At 45.0% G+C, this 22,792-nt stretch overlaps 1 protein-coding gene and 1 pseudogene across 5 annotated transcripts in view; both read right to left on the minus strand.

The window, feature by feature from the left end:
- Positions 1-22,792, minus strand: part of ARHGAP17 (Rho GTPase activating protein 17) — a 90,663-nt gene that overhangs the window by 31,436 nt on the left and 36,435 nt on the right. For all 5 annotated transcript variants that reach the window (XM_068565422.1, XM_068565417.1, XM_068565418.1 and 2 more), the window contains exons 2-9: positions 21,393-21,432; positions 17,815-17,919; positions 12,173-12,246; positions 11,026-11,137; positions 10,714-10,790; positions 5,644-5,755; positions 2,895-2,963; positions 2,656-2,737 (exon numbers count right to left, since the gene is read on the minus strand). In XM_068565422.1, coding sequence (XP_068421523.1) covers positions 2,656-2,737; positions 2,895-2,963; positions 5,644-5,755; positions 10,714-10,790; positions 11,026-11,137; positions 12,173-12,246; positions 17,815-17,919; positions 21,393-21,432 — 671 coding nt within the window. The remainder of the gene's footprint in view (positions 1-2,655; positions 2,738-2,894; positions 2,964-5,643; positions 5,756-10,713; positions 10,791-11,025; positions 11,138-12,172; positions 12,247-17,814; positions 17,920-21,392; positions 21,433-22,792) is intronic.
- LOC137778686 (tubulin alpha-1B chain pseudogene) lies at positions 6,719-8,064 on the minus strand (annotated as a pseudogene).

Raw genomic sequence — 22,792 nt, forward strand, 5'->3', positions numbered from 1 at the left:
ACTTTATTCCACACTTGTGCACCAGGCGACAGGGGCACGGAGTAGAGTGGGACAGTGAGAATGAAGAGGAGGGCACAGCAGAGGGAAAAATGCACAGAACCCGGCCAGAGGGTATCAGAAAGGAAGGAAAAGATGGCTCCAAGGTTTGAAACCTGGATTGTTTGGAGAAAGGAGGTACCAAGGAGACAAGGGGGGAGGAAAGGCCAGCTGGTGTGGGGGAAGCATCAGTTTGCTTCTTGAGATGCGCTGAGTTTAAGGTGACAGCCAGTCATCAAAGGGAACTGACGCTGAGGCTGAGAGGATGGAGATGCAGGTGTGAGTGGAGGCCACCAAAATGAGGGGATTTTGAGAGAAAAGGTGGGAGGGAGGGAGGGAGAAGAACACAGGAGAAAGGACTGGATCTCAGGAAAGGCTTGACTTCTGAGGAGGGGACAGACATGAAGGAAACACAGCCTCAACAATGACAGAAAACAATCGAGTGAAACGAGGGGAAAAAATTGACAAGGAAGAGACGGCTCAAGCCACGTCAAATGCCAGAATCTAACAATCAGAATCATCCACCCATTGGGACTTGCAATGTTTCTTTGTCTGTTTGTTTTAATAGCAGAGTGATTGGGAGTAGAAACCAGACTGCAAAGTGTTAGGGGTGGGGAGGCGGTTAGAAAACGGAGGTGGCCGACGGAAATGAGTCATTCGAAGAACCTCCCAGGAAAACGAAGGAGAATGCAGTGAAACGGGGCATCACGCTGAGGATAGGCAGGTACCGAACTAAGGCCAGCCGACCGAGAGTGTGAGACCAGGGTGCGCAGGGCACGGGGCAGAGGGTCCAGTTTTTTTTTTTCCTACCGTAAGGACACTTTGAGTCTTTCTGAAAACAGAGAAGGAAGAGGAAGACAGAACTAAGACGAGAGGCAGATTTGAGGACAGGCAGAGGTGAAAAGGGTTGAATTCCAAGGCGTGGGTGAAGGCGGCAGCCTTAGAGAGAAAGAAGAATCTCATTTCCTTCACTGGCTGCTCCTCCTCACACACCAGCTTCCCTTGTTCCAGCCTAAACCTCTTCCCTGCCCCTGCCTGTTCCCCATGACTTTCTGACATACTTCTCTAGGGAAAATAGCCTTGGGTAAAAATAGAATGGGAGTTTAAAAAAGGGGGGCGTGGCGCTGCTTAAATCTTCTCATTTTGTGCCTGTTCGTCAACCTTTCCAAACCAGGCTTAAAGCCATTCAAAGGCTAGGATGATGATGTTTACTGTTGCGTCCTGTGCAGGGCCCCGCACACAGAAGGTACCCCGTAAATACAGGCTCCCGGTGCTCTGACCTGGGCCAGCAAGAGTCGGCCCCTTGCGAGGCTGACTGTTCGCCAGCAGCTTCATTCCTTTGCGCTCTGACTCAACCCCATTACCCACGAATTAGGAAATGGGATCACTTTGGAAAGCGAGGGCAGCTCGTCCTCTGAAGACTGGCCCAGCAAATCAGAGCCACCACACTCGAGATGGCTAAAGATCTGGCTAAGGGGTCAGTCAAGACATAGCATTTTCTTTTCTTTTTTTTTTGGTCGCGCTGTGTGGCATGCGGGATCTTAGTTCCCCGAGCAGGGATCAAACCTGCGCCCCCTGCAGTGGAAGCGCAGAGTCTTAACCACTGGACCGCCAGGGAAGTCCTAAATAGAATTTTCTGATTCCAAAATCTAAGGACTTTCAGGCACAAAGTCACACTCTGTTGGGATCGCCTGCAATTTAGGGGAGGAGGAGTGGTATTCTTGAGGGGCCAGTGTGCACGCACAGACATAACCAGCCCCCTACACACACATGCTCAGTCTCTTTCACAATCACAGAGTCATCACACTCAGCACCTGGCTTGATCCTCTTTCAGCTTGAGACCAGTGGTTCTGTCGGGGGCACCTGAGTTCCAAATGTCAGGACTATACCATAAGCAAAAGAGTATAACAGGTCCAAAGGTGACAGAGCAATGTCTGATCATTTACTGATCTCTGCTGATAGATGCTCTGATGGCAAATCAGAGAGAATTAGAATCAAAAGAGTTAATGTTCAGTCTAAAACTAAACATCAAAGGAAAGTTTGGTCCACTCGTAAGTTGAGGGTAGGATCTGCAATGTGCTTGAATATGGTGGGCAAAGTGAGCGCTGATGAGAACAAGATCGGAACGAGGTGGTCATGGTCTCACGATTCAATCACACTGATTATGTGCCTGATGATGCGGTATCAGGTACTGGCTTCTAAAATTCCTTTTGGGAAGTCCAAAATTTTTTTCATAGGATGTATGCTCTTGGAATCGCAGGGCTAGAATTAAGCCCTATGAAACAAATAACTGATTTGCGAAAAGATAATTAGAGGCTAGAATGTTTTGAGCCTATTTAGAAGATAGAAAAACAGATGCTTCCCCCAAAGGGTGCAGCTTTCTCTTCAACTGAAGATTTCAGAAGAACTGCAAATGTTCCATTAGTATGTTAATTTGCGTTTGGAAGAAATTAGAGAATGCAGCAAGGGAAGATGAAAGTGTGCTGGGAAATAGTGCCCGCCTAGGCAGAGAGGCTTTGCCCAAAGGAAATGCATGCAAAGGAGCTGAGTAAAGAAGAACAGAGGCAGAAGTGGCAGAGGCGAGAAGGAGGCATCAGGCCAGCACGCAGGTTACGTTACCTTGATGGGCTCGCAATTCGGGAAGGGCCTTTTCTAAGACTGCTAATGCTTTTCTATGGTAATCTGCTTGAGCTTCTAATAACTGAGAACAGACCCACATTCAAAAACAAAAGTAACGTTAGCATTGGATGGACACACACACAATGGCTGAGCAAAACCAAAAATGACATCTTTTGCAAAAAAGCTAAAATGACTCAACTTTAAAATGCTTTAACGTCTCGTCAGGGCAAAGTGCTTACCGTAACAAAAAATTTGCCGTACTCCCCTTCTTTGGCCATAAAATTGTACATATCCGCTGCAAGTTGATCCTGGGTAAGTGGAAGAGAAGATACGTCATTGAAGAAAAAAGAGGTGAAAGAAAATAGCATCTGTGAATTGATCTGTGAGCTCCTAGAGCAAACTGTAATGAAACAGCTGCAGATTAAATGTCCATCAACTCACTGTACAATCATACACAGGGATAATGAAAAGAATAATCAAGTTTATTATGGACTGACATGGAAAGATCTCCAAAGTTTATTATTAATATGCCTTGTTAAGAAGCAAAGCATAGAGCACTACTTCTGGTATGGTATGTTACTATCTGGGTAAAAAAGGGAGAGGAAATATTTTTATCACCATGTTTGTATAAAAATACCCCTAGGGAAAAAAGCAAGAACTTAGTAACAGTGGTTACCTGTTGGGAGCAGTGGAAATTAGGAGGAGGAGGAGGACAAGGGCAGAAGAAAGACTTTACTGTATACTGTTTTATACTTTTGACATTTGAACTAATGTAAATAAATTACTTACATAAGAATTAAATAATTAGCTTAAAACTGATAGACTGGGCAATTGGATATATCCTTATTTCCAATTTTCATATACATATACATATTCATATATACATATTTTTTTAATGTACTACCTTCTGTTTTGGATTGGCCTCTGTATCTGGGAAAGTAAGACATTTCCCTGAGAGTTCACAAATAAATATAGACCTGCTTTCATGAGGGTTTGAAGTTTGAGTTGATTCTCTGTGTGGTCCAGGAATCCTCAAACTGAGAAAGTTTCGTTTAAAATGGCTTGGTAATACTCTCTGGGAGACTCACTCCTAATCCCCAGAAGTCCCACAGATAAAGTCCCTCTTAAAATGAGCTCACAATACAAAACTGCAAAACAATCCACCATAAAGGAAACTCCCACCACTCTCATAGAGAACTTCAGAAAACAGAATTAACTAACACTTAAAATAAGTATATATAAATGATTAAAAACATCAAAAAATAAATACTAAAAGAATAATGCACTATCAAAAAAGGCAGACTTGAAGAATTAGAACTTTAAAATGAAAAATATAGTCAACAAAATTCAAAACTCAATGTTAATTAAACAGCAGATCAGACATAGCTAAAGACAGAATCAGTGAAACAGAACTTAGATCTCAGGAAATTACCCAGAAGTTAACATAAACAGAAAAGGAAATAGAAAATATTTTCATAAGTTTTTACCATTTGACTTTCTGACAAGCTGTGGTATGTAAGTTAAAAGAAGTCTCTCTTTTAACTTAGCCCATAATGCACCAGTTCAAACCCCCAAACTGCTAGACAAATTTATATCCAATAAGGAGCCACTAGCCAAGATCTAGGTTAGACCAGATATGAAGAAGACTGCTGCGTAAATGACACTGGCAAAACTACAACTCTTCTGAACAAGAATAAGCCAGTGCAAGACTTTTGTCAGAAGCATTTGTGTGATTATCATCTTTTTCAACGTAAAGGCTATGGCATGACTTTGTGAGTCCAGTATTAATTCTTACCCGCTATATTATTTTCAACAAGTCATTTTACTGCAGTTAACTGTCCAAGGTTTGCCATCATGAAAAGTGAATTATAGCATGACCTGAATAAACTAAAATATAGCAGTCTTAATGCTATCTGGTAGAATGTGGAGACCATTTTTGGAAAATGATGAATAATAAGAGGAGGAAAAGTCTCAGGCGATGATCTTAAGATTCACCAAAGACCTGTTTCTTTACCACCTCAAATAACATTTGGAATAAACATTTATCTTCGTAGATAGATGCATAGAGAATAACCACCTAGTCTGGAATTTAGATTATGAGATACAAATTTTTTTTTCTTCCAAATTAGAAGCCAACTGTCCTAGCAACATTTTAAAAATAATCCTTCCCTTCTCTATGGATATATGATGACCCCTTTACTATATATTCAACCCTTAAATATAACAGCATTCATTCTAGAAAACCTATACAATTCCATGGATCTATTTTTGTGCCTATTGCGCATTGTTTTAATTGCTGTAATTTTATATGTTTTTAAATAGTTTTTCTCCTTTTATTCTCCCATTCTTCATTTTAAATAAGCTTAGACGTTTTTGTCAAGTTTTAAAAAATATCCTACTTGAATTTCTTTTTAATTAATTAATTAATTATTTTTTGCTGCATTGGGTCTTCATTGCTGTGCGTGGGCTTTTTCTCTAGTTGCGGAGAATGGGGGCTACTCTTTGTTCCAGTGCATGGGCTTCTCATTGCAGTGGCTTCTCTTGTTGTGGAGCATGGGCTCTAGGCATGTGAGCTTCAGTAGTTGCGGCATGTGGGCTCAGTAGTTGTGGCTCGCGGGCTCTAGAGCGTAGGCTCAGTAGTTGTGGCACACGGGCTTAACTGCTCTGTGGCATGTGGAATCTTCCCGGACCAGGGCTCGAACCCGTGTCCCCTGCATTGGCAGGCGGATTCTTAACCACTGTGCCACCAGGGAAGTCCCTGAATTTTTTTTTTAAATAATGTTTTATTCTGAGTATAAAGTAATGTAGAGTCTTAGAAAATAAAGAAAGAAGGAAGAAGAAAATAAAACCTACCTTGAATATCATTCAGGGAATTCTAATAGGAATTATGTAAAACATTAAATAATTTGCAATATTTGACCTTTCATCCATCACTTGCAAAAACCAAAAGACTGATTTAAGTACATATTCATTAGGGAATTCTCCTACCTTGCACTGTTCTACTTTATTTCCAGCTTCATCCATCTCTTCCTTTAGGGTATCTATTTTTGATGGAAGCCCCTGAAAGTTGGTTCCTGAAGATTTGTGAGCCTGGTTCCATCTGCAAAGCACAGGCATAGCCATTATTTGAGAATCAGCTGTATATACTCAACCTTATGGAGTCAAGGACCTAATGGAGACAGACTCCTTCCCCAAAACTGATTCTACCTGGGACAGGTATCAGCACCTAGGATGGCAGCTTCTCTGGAGTTTATCCTTTCAGAATGGAAACGGGCAAAGGTGACACTGGCTTCCCGCTGTGATGGGACTCTGGTAGTGCTGCGAGTAGCTGTCTGCTCTGAGCAGAACTGGCCACGCCTTGTCCCATGCAAGCCCCACTGCTGCAAATCAATCCATGGAACCCCTTCCTCTACTGTCCAATCTTGGGCTCTTTCCCATCAAACACCCCCTTGTTCTCTTGCTTTGATCTAGAATGTTCCCTGTGCCACTGGGGGTCAGTTGCTGCTCTTCAGGACCCCTTATAACACCGCCTACTACCATCCTGACCTGTGATTACTTTCAGTTAAGTGAAAGCCAGAACTTCAGTCATGGAGCTAGTAATTGATAGCTGTGAAAGCATGTTAAGAATTAAAATCATTTGTAAGGATTAATACTAGCATCTACAGCAAATCTGAAGCATAATGTGGAATGTTTATATTCCCTTCATAAATAAGTCAAAAGGACCCCCTCCCCCAAAATTATACTATAGCAATAGTCGGGGGAAGTGCATGGGGAATAATAATCTAAAACAATTTCTATTTGGTTTTCAAGTGTGTTTTGACCTTCTGTTTAAATACAGACATGCCTGCTATGGCAGAAAGTTCTAGCACTTTATTTATTTATCTTTCTTAAAGCCTTTACCTTTCAGACATGGCAGAAAAATCTTACAGGTACACATGAAAGAGTAATACATGATCACAGTTGAAAGTGAAGACAATCTAGTCAGAAAGATTTTACTCTTGTCAGCTAATGTTGAAGCTGAAGTTCTGACTATGACAGGCTGCAGGGCTGAAAGGAATGGTAATTAGTACTCTTTGCCTTCTTTTTCTCCCTCTCTTTCAAAAGAATCCACACCAACCTCCTCATAATCCTTCTCAAGGGCAGCCATATCCTCACAGGCCTCAGAAAACTCTCCTTCCTCCATGCCCTCACCCACGTACCAAAGGCACGCTTGGCATACATCAGGTCAAACTTGTGGTCCAGGCGAGCCCAGGCCTCAGCGATGGCTGTGGTGTTGCTCAGCATGCACACAGCTTGCTGTACTTTGGCCAGGTCTCCACCAGTGGGAGGCTGGTAATTAGTGCCAACTTTGAAGCCAGCGGGGCACCAGTCCACAAACTGGATGCTGCGCTTGGTCTTGACGGTGGCAGTGGCAGCACTGACATCTTTGGGAACCACGTCGCCACGGTACAACAGGCAGCAAGCCATGTATTTACCATGGCGAGGGTCGCATTTCACCATCTGGTTGGCTGGCTCAAAGCAAGCACTGGTGATCTCTGCTACAGAAAGCTGTTCATGGTAGGCTTTCGCAGCAGAGATGACAGGGGCATATGTGGCCAGAGGGCAGTGGATGTGGGGACAGGGCACCAGGTCGGTCTGGAATTCTGTCAGATCAACATTCAGGGCTCCATCACATCTCAGGGAAGCAGTGATGGAGGACACTCTCTGGCTAATAAGGCGGTTAAGATTCGGGTAGGTTGGGCGCTCAGTATCGAGGTTTCTACAACTGATGTCACAGATGGCCTCATTGTCTACCATGAAGGCACAATCAGAGTGCTCCAGGGCGGTGTGGGCGGTGAGGATGGAGCTGTAGGGCTCAACTACAGCTGTGGAAACCTGGGGGGCTGGGTAAATGGAGAACTCCAGCTTGGACTTCTTGCCATAATCGACAGAGAGACGTTCCATCAGCAGGAAGGTGAACCCGGAACCAGTTCCCGCACCAAAGCTGTGGAAAACCAAGAAGCCCTGAAGACCTGTGCACTGGTCAGCCAGTTTGCGAATTCGGTCCAAGACGGGGTCAATGATCTCCTTGCCAGTGGTGTAGTGACCTCGGGCATGGTTAATGGCAGCATCTTCCTTGCCTGTGACGAGCTGCTCAGGGTGGAAGAGCTGGCAGCAGGTGCCAGTGCGAACTCCATCCATGACCGTGGGTTCCAGGTCTACAAACACTGCCCTGGGCACATGCTTGCCAGCGCCTGTCTCACTGAAGAAGGTGTTGAAGGAGTCATCTCCTCCCCCAGTAGTCTTGTCACTTGGCATCTGGCCATCGGGCTGGATGCCGTGTTCCAGGCAGTAGAGCTCCCAGCAGGCACTGCCGATCTGGACACCAGCCTGGCCAACATGGATGGAGATGCACTTATGCATGGTGGCTATGGGTCAGCAGACGCAGGCAACAGGAGTAGACACCGGGTCCTGGTTACCGTCCTCAACAAGCTAAGAGTCGAGGTAAGTGACGCACTCTCTAGCACTTTAAATTTAAACATGGATATTACATAGATGCAGCATGAAAGCCCATGTTAGCAACTTATCAAGCTTCCCAGATGACTGCATTGCCCCCAGAATGCTCTGCCCTGCCCTCTTTCACGTTCCTGTTGTGATGCACTTCCCCACAGCAAGGCTTCAGTAAATCTGCTGAAGCAAAGCTGGCGATGGAAAGAGCATGGACTTCGGAGTCTGACAGGCTGAAGTCTGAAGCTCGGTTCTACCTTCGTTAGCTGTGTGACCTTTGGCGATGGCCTCACCTCTCTGTGCCTCAGGTTGTCTCATCTGTCGAACTAAGGAAACAAATACCATCTGCCCGGCAGAGCTGTCATGAGCAGCAGAAGAGAGAATAAATATGTATATGCCTGTGTGTGAATATGATGGATTCCCACTTAATGTTAGCTATTACCATTTTCCTCCAGGGAAAAGCCACAGGAATAAGTAAAAATAAAGAAAAAATATTGATCTGTTTCAGTTTCTCTAATACCTACTTTGATTAGTTAAGTGAACAGGACCGTGAATGCAGGACCAAGAATCAGTGCTGAAATCTCCTCTGGGATACATGTGCCGCAGACGTAAGATTCCTGGCAGGTTGGCATCTATAATATCGCTCAACCAACTCCAGCAAGAGCGCATTCACGGCCTTGTTTAATTAACCATTAGAACATTTTTCCTTATCTTCAGCAAAAATCTACCACAGGGGGGCCTGCACGCCCTGATCCTGGTTCTGGCTACAGGGCTCTAATCACACGTGTGCGTGTGACAAGGAGACGGCAGACTCTGCGTTCAGAATCCTAGCCCTGCCATTTATTATGTCTAAGATGCAAAGCAAGTCATAGACACGCCATGTGCAGGTGCCTCCAGTGTCTGTACAACAAGTCTCCTCTCAAAGTAGGGGGTGTCACATAACCTCCTAACCTCTGTCCCCTCCAACTCTCACTGAAGGGCCTCTGCACTTAGTGTCCAGCACGGAGCCTGACCCACAGCGAGCACCTACTCGATGTCTGCTGAAAACACAAGTGGGCAAATGAATAGGGATTGCTGGGAGAATCGAAAAAGCTGACATATCACATACGTAGTCTGATATCTGGCACGTGGCAAGTGTCCAGTAAGTGGTGGCAATTATCATGTTCACCATGTGCTAATTCCTAGATGTCCCTCTTATCATCTCAACTTTTCTTAAATCAGGACATGTCTTACCAATTGATTTGTACACTTAAGAAAGTGGTGTTCCTATTTCATTTCCCCCCCAAAATCGGATATTAAATCACTGGTGCATCTGACACTCAACGGCATTTTAGAAACAAGGAAATCTGCAATAAAAGCATCTGACATGGGGCTTCCCTGGTGGCGCAGTGGTTAAGAATCTGCCTGCCAATGCAGGGGACACGGGTTCAAGCCCTGGTCCAGGAAGATCCCACATGCCACGGAGCAACTGAGCCCGTGCGCCACAACTACTGAGCCTGTGCTCCGCAACAAGAGAAGCCACCGCAATGAGAAGCCCAAGCACCACAACCAAGAGTAGCCCCTGCTCACTACAATTAGAGAGATCCCACGCGCAGCAACGAAGACCCAACGCAGCCAAAATAAAAGCATCTGACAGCATTTACAGAAAGTCAGTGAATGATCTCTGTATCTCCATTTATTTGCCAAACAGAAGTAATCATGTCTACTTCACAAGAGTGCAATGAGGATTAAAAGAGTTAACGAAGCAGGGCTCAGCAAAGCCACTTGCTTTTGTAAATAAAGTTTTATTCGAACACAGACTTGCTCATTCATTTATGTATTGCCCAGGGCTACTTTTATGCTACAACAGCTGAGCTGAGTAGTTGGAACAGGAGCATCTGGGTTGCAAAGCTGAAAATATTTAGTATCTGGCCCTTTACAGAACAAGTCTGTCAACCCTTGTATAAGGTATGGGAAAGGATGGGGCCCGTGGCAGCCACTTCCCTACTCCTCTCATATGAGTCATTGATACAAACGCCCTCACGGATGGAGCTGAGGCTGGAGCCCAGCCACGGAGCACTACAGACGGGTCATCCGACATCAGCCCTCTGGGATGGCTACTAGGTTTTACTTAGTTCCTCCCTGTTGAGCACAGCATTTCTTGGTTGTGAAAAACGATCCTAACCACACAGGTGTTTTTGACACAGTGGGACGCTTAGCAGCTGCTAAGATCACAGATCTATTTATTCCTACACTCCACTACTCCAAGGACAACGCTCTTAGAACTGTCTGCCACCGTCTCTTCTCCCCAGAATACACTTACTTAGGTGTTTTTTTTTTCCCTGTCTCCTTTCACTGTTGGTTGACTAAGAACAGGGTGTTCTAACATCATCCCGCTGCCACGCTGGGGAGAATGAGGCCTGAAAGCAGGTGTAAGTAGGCTGTGACTCAGTCTGTGAGTCAAGTGTGTGAATCTGTGACGACTTCTGTTTTGTGCACCCAGTGGTCTTTATCCGTGTTGAGGAGGGGGATGGTTGCTGGGGATGTGACAGAAAACCACATTATTGGTTATTTTTCACAGCTTTATCTTACCTGGCTCTGACCGAGTCCCAGTCTAAAACCAATTTGGCGAGCTGCTTCCTCTGTTTCTGGATGTTAGGAATCTCTACCTGGAAAGAAGAACACACCACATATGAAATGGGACGAGCTTCGGGGTTTTCAGTTTAACCCCTGAAAGTGCAATCTTTATTTACCATTTTTTTTTTCTCTTAGGCAAAGGATTTTGCACCCTCAACTTACTCCCCTTATTTCCAAAAATGAAGTGTATGCCAAAGCCACTGATTATTGTTAAAGTTTCAGACACAGGCGAACCATTCCCCACCCATCCCCCGCCAAAGCACCCACCTCTGCTATGCCGTACAGAGGGTCCACGATCTCCTTCTCGACAAAGACTTCATGCTGAGAGAGTTCCAGGGCCAGTTGATTCTCAGCATCTCCACACGTCTCCAGCATCTTCCTTTAAAAACGAGATGCCCAGCAACAAACATACGTCCATTAAATCTGGCACCAGATTCCCACACTGAGCCAGCTCTGCTCTCCATACGATGGGAACGCATTAGGGCGCTATACAATAGAGCCTTAAAAGTACTATAAACTTAGGGCGTGAGTCCACAGACTTGTGCTTTAAAATGAACAAGACTATCTCAGGTATACTTTGTGTGTACGCGTGCGGGATGTGTGTAAACAGGGAGGTGAGAACTCACTGAAAGATTAGGTCCTCTGGTCAGGTGAAAAGCAAGTATTCTCAAAAGTACCCTGAAAATCTTCTAAATCATATGTAACGTTTATTATACTATACTGTTTTCTGTCTGCTAGTAAGTCCGGCCTAGGCAGTGTCCTTCAAAGAACGACAGAGCGTTGTAGGTCGTGGAGCATGGCAGACCCTGGGAAATGGGCTGAAAAGTCCAAAGGCCATATCCAGCTGGGAAAGGAGGGCCCATGTTACAGCAGGAGAGAGCAGACAGGATCAAAGGACACTGGCCTTGTAGAGAAGCAAGTAGAAGGAAAGGTCAACCTTCCCTCTTACAATGAAAACAGCTTTATTATTAGATTTTTAAACTTATTTATCTAATACATGCTCATTGTAAAAAAAAAAAAAAAAAATCCACATAATTCAGAAAAGGCACTATTTTGAGACAACCTCCACTGACATTACAGTGATCATCTTTAAAAGAAGTGACTCTTAAGGACTAGATGGGACTGGTCGGGGCTTATAAATCTGAGTCAACACCTGGACCAGGGAAGGGACTGAGTTCTTTATATCCAAGCTCAGCAGATTAAATAATTGACCTTATCAATTACTTTTGTTATTGGCCCTTTGTATCATCCATCCTTGCTTCTACTAAAAGGAAGATTCTCTAGCATCCCAGTGGCCTCCCACGGGGCCTCAGCCTCTGGTCACACATGTGGCTGCCATGTATACCACCCAGCCATCCACCTCCACCAACCCACAGGGCGCATGGCTCTCTTTCTGAAATTGCCCAACTCTTACCCCAGGAGAGAGTCTTCTAGCTGAGTTGATGCTTCTTGCATATTCTGAGCGAGAGCTGTCAGAGGGAGTTTTTTCTGGAAGGCAGAAGACAATGCATTTTTTTTTTCATTATAATTGACACCCATTCTCAATTACCTTCTTCAGATCATCAGTCACTGGTTTCTCCTCCAGGTAAACTGCACAGGTAAGAGATATCCTGTCTGGGTTCAGGTTCTGGTCTCAAAGGTATGAGTTGTGTGACTTAATCTCTGTGTCAGTTTCCTCATGCCTGGAAATTAGGGATAACAGTGAGAGGGTCCTAGGGCTGTCCGTTAACTAAAGGAGATATTCAAGGTCAAGTACCCCAAGTAAATGTATCACGTAACACTTACCGAGTACATGATAAGTAGTAAGTGTTAGCTGCTATTATTACTGTTGTCGTTGCTATTACTATAATTACTATAATCAAGAGCATACTATGACCCAGGCACTGGGGACATAAGACATACACCGTGCTCTCTGATTATCATGACAAATAAATGCAATGAAGTGCTCAATTTTAAAAACTTTTGCTAGAATACTCATTCTTAAACTGGCTCTTAAATTGGCTGGAATCATAAAGATTTAGCTTTCGTTAAAGATCTGAAAATATCTAGCTAAATATACAAAAAATTTAAAAAAAAAATTTAAGCACCAAGTCACTCATTTTCCTATCAGAGATTTGTTTTTCAGCTGGAAATGACCATAAGGATCATCTGATTAATGTTCTAATTGTGCAGCTGGGGAATGTGAAGTCCAGGGGGATTACATGGCCTGGCCAGGCACCCTGGTGAGGGTGCAGAGCTAGACCTCGGTGCTAAAAGCCCAAGCCCCGGTTCAGGGTCTGTCCAGGACTAGCTAATGGCTTATCTCAGAATATAGGCAGAAGAGGCCTGGAAAGTAGCAAGTGGGTTGGTTATAACACCACGATCTGCTAACGAAAAACGCTTTCATTGCTGCGGTACCCCATGTAATTTTGCCTTCCCAGTAGAAAGGGAACTGATGTCAAAGACCTGGGGTCCACCTTGCCGTGGCATTGCTCTGCCTTGACCTCGGGCATGTCACCTGCCTTTCCTGCCTTCAAAGGGCTCCACCTGTTACACTTCTAGAATATCTCTGGAAGGCTGTACAAGAAACTGCTATTACTGGTGGTCCTGGAGAGGGGAACTGGGTGCCCAGGGAACAGGGCTGGGAGAGACCTCATGTTACGTTCTTTTGTGTATTATGGATTTTGATCATGTAGATGGACAGCCCATTCAAAATGGTACAAAGAAATTTAAAAATAAGTAATGAACAAATATATTTACCCATCTCTCCTCCCCCTCAGATTATGTTCAAATAAATAAGTAACAGGCTTCATCTGCCCCACAAGGAGACGTTCCCAGCTTCCACATTAATAGACCAGGAAGATATGAGAAAATGGGCAGTGCGCTTTGATCAAAATAGAGGATAATTCATACCTTTTACTTATGCTGCCTTTCTAAGGGAATTTAATGTAGGATAAGTGCAGTAATCAAGAGAAATATACTTTGTGCAACTCTGGAGCTCTATGGGAAAAAAGAATCATAAAGAGAGGAGTTTACTTTGACAAGTATCATGCAAGTGCCCAGCTGTAACTAACCTGTGGTCTCCATGCCCTGACTCCAAAGCATCAACAATCCTGGTTCCCGATGTACAGAAACAAGGACATTCTGCTCATTTAACATTTGAGCTGATTAATGAACATGCTGTCTACCAAAATCAAACTCCTCCAAGGAGAGGGCTGAGGGCCTCCTAATTTATAAAAGGCATGCCAGCTGCACGAAAAGAAATAATTCCAGGTCTGATATGAACCACAGCATAAGCTATGCCATGTCAACAGTTTGGGCTGAGAAGGCCACCCGCCCTGTCTCTCTTCCCTCCAATTCTTGCCTCTTCACACGCATGGGAGCTTCTGGTGGGGCCTTTGCAAGGCTCTTCCTGTATTTTCTAGAGCACGAGAGACTGCCGACCTCTCGTGGTCACCTATCATCTATCGGTTCCATGGCGACTCTTCTTCCCACGTGCAGAGCGTAGACAACCTCTGAGCCCTGTCTTGGGCACTTTGGTTTGAGGCTGGAAAAGGAAGCCTAAGGCATTAGGTTTTAGAAATGAGGGAGAGGCACCTTTGCCCCTGTTGCCTGGAATAGGCCCATCACCTGCCACTCATTTTCCTCCTTTACAGCTAGGCCACCACCTTCTCCAGGAAGCCTCCCTTGACTACCCCTCTCCTCCTCTGGTGCCCATTCTTGGTCCTCCCATAACACCCTGTGCATATTTTGTTTAGTATATTGTTTTTATAATTATCCATTTGTGGAGGAAGCCTCCCCCACCAGGCTATGAGCACTTTTTAAGGGAGACACTACATCTAATTCATTTTATAGCTCTAGCACTTGTACATAGTAGATGTTTGATAAATACTTAATTTGTTTGTTTTTAATGAATTTATGTGACACCTGGGCTGTGTTTCAAAGCAGACCAAAGGAACAACAAGACAATCTGAGTGAATGACAATGGCCTACAGCATGAATGGGAGGAAGCGGGAGATACTGAGACTGATAAGGGAAATGTGATCAGATTATGAAGGGCTTAAGTCATCTAAAGTGCTTGGACTTTAGGATATTTTGTACAGCACAGAGAATATGGCCAATATTTTACAATAACTTTAAATGGAGTGTAATCTATAAAAATACTGACTCATGATGGTGTACACCTGAAACTAATATAATATTGTAAGTCCACTATACTTCAATTAAAAAAAAAACAACAAAAAAAAAGCTTCGATTTTAACCCAGGTAATGGGAACCAGCCATCGTCCCTGCCAGAGCATCACTGGTATTATGGGATGCTTCCTTATGTGGAACTAGCCCTCCAGGCATCTTGGTCCCCACCCTCCAAATGCCAGTGGTGTCCCCCAGACCTTATGGCAACCAAAAAAGTCTCCACACATTTCCAAATATCCCCAGGACTGTAATTCTGGTCCCTGTTGAGAACAACTAAGCTTAAGATTTTTTTTTTTTTTTAGACAGAAGGATGACAGGATCAATTTGTATTTCAAGAAACCATCTCTGGTTATCAGGTTGAAGAAAGGCTGGAAAAAAAGGAAATCAGAGGCAGGAAATGTAGCTCAAGAGGTGACTGCAACAGTCCAGATAATGAGAGGTAATCGGGTCTTGCATTAAGGCGAAGGTGGTAAAGATGGAGCAGAGGTGAGAAATTCAAGAAATAGTCACAAGGAGAATCACAGGACTTGCTAATCAAGCAGCAATGGGAGGTTGAGGATAAGACAAAAGGGAGGGCTTCCCTGGTGGCTCAGTGGTTAAGAATCCGCCTGCCAATGCAGGGGACACGGGTTCGAGCCCTGGTCTGGGAAGATCCTACATGGTGTGGAGCAACTAAGCCCGTGAGCCACAACTACTGAGCCTGTACTCTACAGCCCACGAGCCACAACTACTGAGCCCGCATGCCACAACTACTGAAGCCCACGCGCCTAGAGCCCGTGCTCCGCAACAAGAGAAGCCACCACAATAAGCCCACACGCTGCAACTAGAGAGCGCCTGCATGCAGCAATGAAGACGCAACACAGCCAAAAATAATAAATAAATAAATATATTAAAAAACAAAACAAACACATGCCCTTCACTCTTAAAAAAAAAAAAAAAAGATAACCTAGCTTGCATACTAGGGTGGATAGAATCCAAGAGTCAACAAAGAAGGAAGAACTGGCTATGCGTGCTAAAACAGACAACTGGGGGAGGAAGTTTTTTGCTTCGTTGAAAATGGTTTACAAGTGTCTGAATAAACACATTAGTTAGGCGCCATGAGAAGAGAGGAGGCGGCCCAAGGAATGTGATGGCGAGAATAAGGAGATGAAGGGCAGAAGCTTAGGAAACAATATTAAAAGGGCAGGCAGAGCAGAAGCCATGGCAAGAGAATGCAAAGGGGCAGAGGGGGCAGGACCAGTGGATTGGGCCTGGTTCTGATGGGCAGGAACTGCAGCAAGCATTCCTGGAATCGGAGGTGTATGCACACTTCTGCTCCTTTGATATACTCCGCTGCGGAAACTATGTGTTGTGCAAGAGAGGAGTAACCCTGTTGTCAAGTTGGCCAGAAATGTGTGTAGGAAATATAAAAGGAGGGTGACACAGATCATCTGCACACCAGCTCTTCCTTGTGAGACATCTAGTGGCAAATAAAACAATATGGGATGGGCTTCCCTGGTGGCGCAGTGGTTAAGAATCCGCCTGCCAATGCAGAGGACATGGGTTCAAGCCCTGGTCCGGGAAGATCCCACATGCCGCGGAGCAACTAAGCCTGTGTGCCCCAACTACTGAGCCCGCGCTCTAGAGTCCATGAGCCACAACTACTGAGCCCGTGTGCCACAACTACTGAAGCCCACGTGCCTAGAGCCCGTGCTCCGCAACAAGTGAAGCCACTGCAATGAGACGCCCATGCGCCGCAACTAGAGAAAGCCTGCGTGCAGCAACGAAGATCCAATGCAGCCAAAAATAAATGAATTAAAAAAAACAAAAAAAAAAAAACAATATGGGAAATCATAGCTTCCCTGTGTGCCATGGAAACTCCCACCTTAATGTTATATGGGCTTCTAAGGGTCAGGGTATGCTCGTAAGCTGGGAACTCGTAAAACTAAGGGCGGAACTGCCTGATGAACAAAGCTGCTGTGCTCTGCTGGTGGGACACGGGGACCTGGACGCTCTGAACGTACCCTGGAGTAGACATTTGATTGTTTCCTAGAGCCCATCCTTCCTGAGTCCTCCTAAGGACCTATCCTGGTCTCAATGGAGCCTATGAGCTGGAGGTAGGACCACAGCCCATGCTCTGGGGTGAGCTGTGATTAGCTTAAGCCAACCAGCACATCCTGTCTCCTCGCCCAACCTCATCCCTCCCCGCGGTAACTGGTTGGGGGTCGTGGGAGGGGTTTGTTCAGTAATGGAGAATGTGACTCAACACAGATCAATGCAATGGGAAGGGATTTCTACCTGCCAACGGTATGGAAAAAAGAAGTCTTCTCACTCCATTAAGAAAAACTACTGGAAGAGACGCTCTCTATTCCTGCTGGACATGCACAAGGAAGTAGGTAGCCCATGGGAGCTGCTGGTAGCCAGCTTGCAACCGTGTGGGATAAGGCAGACACTGAAGAAGGCCGAGGGGAGAGAAGGAGAGAAGGAAAGAAACTGGGGTCCTGGTTACATCACCGAAAGGCTAGTCCAAGCTTTACCTAGAGTCCATCCTGACTACTGGACTTTTCAGTTAGTAAGCCAATAAATTCTTTCTCAGTCAATTTAAGAGAGGCTTTCAGCTTTCTGCCATCAGAGGATTCCTAACTGATGTGTCCATTCTCTTATGATGACAGATCTCTAAAAGCACCTGGAGAGAATTCAGTGAGAATACGGCTTTCAGCTCAGGGATGTCTTAAGCACAAAAGAATGCTATGATAAGGCCGGTGTCGTGAACGTGAATGGCGATACAAGGTACAGGTCTGCAGGCAAATCTGCTGACGCTGCTTGGGAAAAATCGACTGATGGAGGGAGAAAAGCCTCTCAGAGACGCGAGAACCACGGCTCCAAGTCCCACCCGGTACTCACGTGTCTCCTCTCGGCATCGGTGCCATGCTGCCCCTGGAAGCAGGCCACCAGGCGCTTGTGGGAATGGTGACACATGGAGCGCACTGTGTCCAAGCGCCGCTCGATCTGACAACACAAAGACAGACGAGCCGTTGGCAAGGCTCAAGAACCAACTCAGCCTCTTCCTCCTGCGGTGTTTGCATGCAGGCAGGAAAAAGCATCCCGCCGTTGAATTTTTCAGCTCTTGGATGTAAATGGAAATGGTTCCCGTGCAGCTACACCAGGGTTTCTCACTATTGATAAGTGGGCTGGAGAATTCTGGGTTGTGGGCAGCTGTCCCGTGCATTATCAGTAGGTTTACCATCATTTCTGGTCTACACCCACTAGATGCCAGTAGCACCCAACTCCCCTCTTCGTGACAACCAAGACTGCCCCCAGACATTGTCAAATATCCCCCCAGAGGGCAAAATCACCCCTAGTTGAGAACCAGAGTTTTCAGATCCCTTAAAGGCTATGTTCAGGGGTAGGGGACAGTCCTGACTAGAACTTGCTATCAGATAAGTGGTGACAAACTCACACATTACAGCACCAGCAAAGCCCCGGGTGCAACCAGCAGAACTGCAAATGAACAGCCTAAGCCCAGCCTCAGGCCCAAGGCCAAGTGGGAAAGCCACAGGGACATTCAGCTCTCTCCTGCACATGGCAATGGAGCCTTCCACACATGGTACAAGAGACAGAAGAATCAAAAAACATGTTCCACAACTAAAACTCAAGATCAATGTTTTCAAAATTATTCCTTATTGGGCTTGGGGTGGTTTTTTTGTTTTTTTGTTTTTAAATAATAAACCTCTAAAGCAGAATGGACAGCCAGCAGTAAGAAACACTGACTTAGGGGGCCCACACATCATGATTAGCTTCCCAAAATATTATTGCCAGGATATGGCTGTTTATGGCAAAGAGAGCTGCTTTTTACAGGAAGGAATGCCAAAAATGTGTATTCTGATGACTCATTAAGAATGAGGGCAGGCCCTTAGGGATGCTTTCTATTTTAAAGAAAAATCAACAAGTTCAAAGCAGAATACATTTTTACCCCAAAACATTTTACCCAATGAGATGGTTTTGTGCCTCTTTCTCAAGCAGCCCTTCTTCAGATCCAAGGCCCCATCCCAGGACCCCGATCTGCAGCCACATTTATTTAGGGCCAGATGCCACATTATTTGCCTCCGATTCTAAGACATTGGAAAACTAATACACGTTCTTCATTTGCCACAAAAGCAGGGGGGGGAAGAAAAACCCAAAAACTCCATTTCACTTGATTCCAATTTCCACTAGAATGTAAAGTCCAAAGGGATAGGGCCTTGGTCTGTTTTGTTCACAGATTTATCCCAAGTGCCTAGATCACTGCCCGGCCCACAAATGGAAGGTAATATTTGTTGAAAGAACAAGTATATATTGTATATACCCTGTACAAGGTATTAGAAAAACAACAGTAAATAAATTGTGGTTCCCACCCTCCTGGGATTCACAGCCTCCTGGGGAAACTCCATACAAACAAGATAAAAAGGCAGCCTCTTGAACTGCTCTACCAGAGATCTAAGAAAAGAGGCAGCAGAAAGAGCAAATTAAGGGAAGTCTCACATCAGAAACAAAATAATCTCTGTGGCTTGTAACAGTGGTAATCACATCAACAAATCACTAATATAATATTTAGCCCTCACTACGTGACGGGCCCCACTCCCAGTGCTAACCATGTTTAACCCATGAACCCCTCCTAACAAACCCATGCGGTGATACAGTGATTACCTTCCTTTTAGAGAAGTGGAAACTGAGGCAGAGGGAGGTTAAGTGAATTCCCGAGGCCACCGAGCTAGTCAGGGGCAGACCTGGGATGGGAATCCAGGTGGCTGGTCACCAGACCCAGCACTCAGCACTTTGAACCATTACACGCCTTCTTTACGGTTAAAAAAACCCCCAGAAATCAGAGCAGGAAAACAATTGCCGCAGACGTGGAATATCTGTGCTACAAAATAAGGAGTTCCTATATCCTGTGACAAACCATAATGGAAAAGAATATGAAAAAGAATGTACATATGTGTATAACTGAATCACTTTGCTGTACAGCAGAAATTAACACAGCATTGTAAATCAACTATACTTCAATAAAATAAATTAAAAAAAAAAAAGGGGGTTCCTAGAAACTAGCAAACTCCTTGGGCCCCAGCGGACGTTTGGGCAAAGGGACAAGCACAGACGGTCACTGTCTGAGTCCCGTGCGATCTCTGCCATCCTCTACCTGCCTGCAAGGTCTCTGGCCTCCCTGCAGGGCTTAAAGGATGAAATGGAATGACGTATATCACTGATGTGGGATGTAGGAGGGAGAATGCTGACAGGAAAACCTAGTGTAACCGTACCAAATAATATTTCTAAAATCCTGAAAATGGATTCGAAATATCTGATAAAAACCAGTGAGGAAATAGTGTTAAGAATCTGATTCTTGAACTATAATATTGTACATCAATTATGCCTTAATAAAAAAAATTTTTTAAAGATTATGATTCTTTAATAAATCTTTTTTTGAAAAAACCCTTCTAATCCTTGATAAAAACTTCTAGTCCTCAAAAGTAGAAAAAAAAAAAAAGTGCTCTTAAAATCTTCTACCTGCAGAAGACTGTCATAATTTAGAAGGCTGTTTTGGCATGGTGGGGCAGAAACAGCTTTTTTTAAAATTATGCAGTTCCTTCTCTGCATGGGAAGAGACAGAAGGTCACCTGGGAGCAGATCTCTGGTCTCCAGGGACTCGCTGGAGTGCACCAGAGGCAGGTGATGGAAATGAGAGGCGAGGAGACAGGTGCAGAAGGGGTCCTGTCCTTCACAAAGTATTTGGTGTGGGTGGGGATGGAGTGGGGCTGGGTAAAGTGATGTGTACAAAGGGTCCAGGCCCTCCTGGGAGAAACTCCCAGCCCCAAAGTTAGGGAAACGTGTTGAGAAATGGCGTGGAGTGGCCCTGGCTAAGGTCCCCAGCAGGAAACGCCCCTCCCTACGGAAAGGAAAGTCTGGCCCGTTGGTGTGAGGCCACCCTAGGGCCCCCCGGGGGGTTCTGAGATCTGGTCACTGTCACTGAGACTCTGAGTCCTTCAGGACCCAACTTAGGTCGGTTTTAGGGAAGAAGCATAAAAAGGAGCAAAAAACCCGAAGTCTAGGTTGGAGCCAGTGGGGCCACTGCCGCAGCTGGCGGAGCCTGTCCCCTCAAGGGCACCAGCGCAGCAGCCTGCCCAGGACGCATGGCCAGGCCACAGCGCCAGTGGACCGCCGGGGCCAGCCAGGCTCCTCCCCCGTGCCCACGCCAGCACCTGGCACTTGAACGCAGGACTAGCTCCATCTGAACTTCATAACATGACACCAAAGTTTCAGATCCCGTTTTGATCACCGCACAACTCAACTGCTTTTCTTTCCTGCTCAAAACCATGCTAATCACGCTAACTCTGTTTCAGGCAAAAACCAAAAAAAACCCAAAGAACCATAAGCTTCAGTTCTTCCTATGGGTTTTTGTTGCTGTTGTTGTTTAAACAGAGCACTTTTAAAAGTCTTTCTTTTGTTACCTGTAACAGATCTTCACTGAGGACTTCTGTTTTCTCGGCTCTGTGGGAAAAATGAAAAGTTCAAAATTAGACATTCAGAAATAAAAGGCAACTCATGAAACTGAGTAATTACTGTCCTGGAGTTTAAAACAAAACAGGCAGAAATGAATGATCACAAGGGGACAAATTTTACCAATTTTTATATCAGAGGGCAACTTAAGCAAAAACCAAAGAAAAAAAACAAATGAGGGGCTTCCCTGTTAGCACAGTGGTTAAGAATCCACCTGCCAATGCAGGAGACACGGGTTCAAGCCCTGGTCCGGGAAGATCCCACATGCTGCGGAGCAACTAAGCCCATGTGCCACAACTACTGAGCCTGCGCTCTAGAGCCTGCGAGCCACAACTACTGAGCCTGTGCGCTGCAACTACTGAAGCCCGCGTGCCCTAGAGCCCATGCTGCGCAACAAGAGAAGCCCGCGCACCACAGCGAAGAGTAGCCCCCGCTCTCCGCAACTAGAGAAAGCTGCGTGCAGCAACAAAGACCCAACACAGCCAAAAATAAATAAACAAATGAACTTACTAAAAAAAAAAACAAAAACAAATGAAAGTTTGAAGAGAATAGCACCCCAAAACAAGAACAAATGATTGAGACCAGTGGTTCTCAAACTTGGGCATGCACAGACCCACCAGGGGGTTGGGGGAGGATGTGTTATCTTAAAATGCCATTTTCCTGATCTCATCTCAAGAGTTTATAATTCCGTAGGTCTGGAGTGAGACCCTGCATTTTTTTTTTGAATTTTATTTAATTTATTTTTTATACAGCAGGTTCTTATTAGTCATCCATTTTATACACATCAGTGTATACATGTCAATCCCAATCGCCCAATTCATCCCACCGCCGCCGCTTTCCCCCTTGGTGTCCATACATTTGTTCTCTACATCTGTGTCTCAACTTCTGCCCTGCAAACCAGTTCATCTGTACCATTTTTCTACGTTCTACATATATGCGTTAATATATGATATTTGTTTTTCTCTTTCTGACTTCACTCTGTATGACGGTCTCTAGATCCATCCACATCTCTACAAATGACCCAATTTCGTTCCTTTTTATGGCTGAGTAATATTCCATTGTATATATGTGCCACATCTTCTTTATCCATTCGTCTGTCGATGGGCATTTAGGTTGCTTCCATGACCTGGCTATTGTAAATAGTGCTGCAATGAACATTGGGGTGCATGTGTCTTTTTGAATTATAGTTTTCTCTGGGTATATGCCCAGTAGTGGGATTGCTGGGTCATATGGTAGTTCTATTTTTAGTTTTTTAAGGAACCTCCACACTGTTCTCCATAGTGGCTGTATCAATTTACATTCCCACCAACAGTGCAAGAGTGTTCCCTTTTCTCCACACCCTCTCCAGCAT

This window comes from Eschrichtius robustus, chromosome 16, assembly GCF_028021215.1.
Source record: "Eschrichtius robustus isolate mEscRob2 chromosome 16, mEscRob2.pri, whole genome shotgun sequence".
Lineage (NCBI taxonomy): Eukaryota > Metazoa > Chordata > Mammalia > Artiodactyla > Eschrichtiidae > Eschrichtius > Eschrichtius robustus.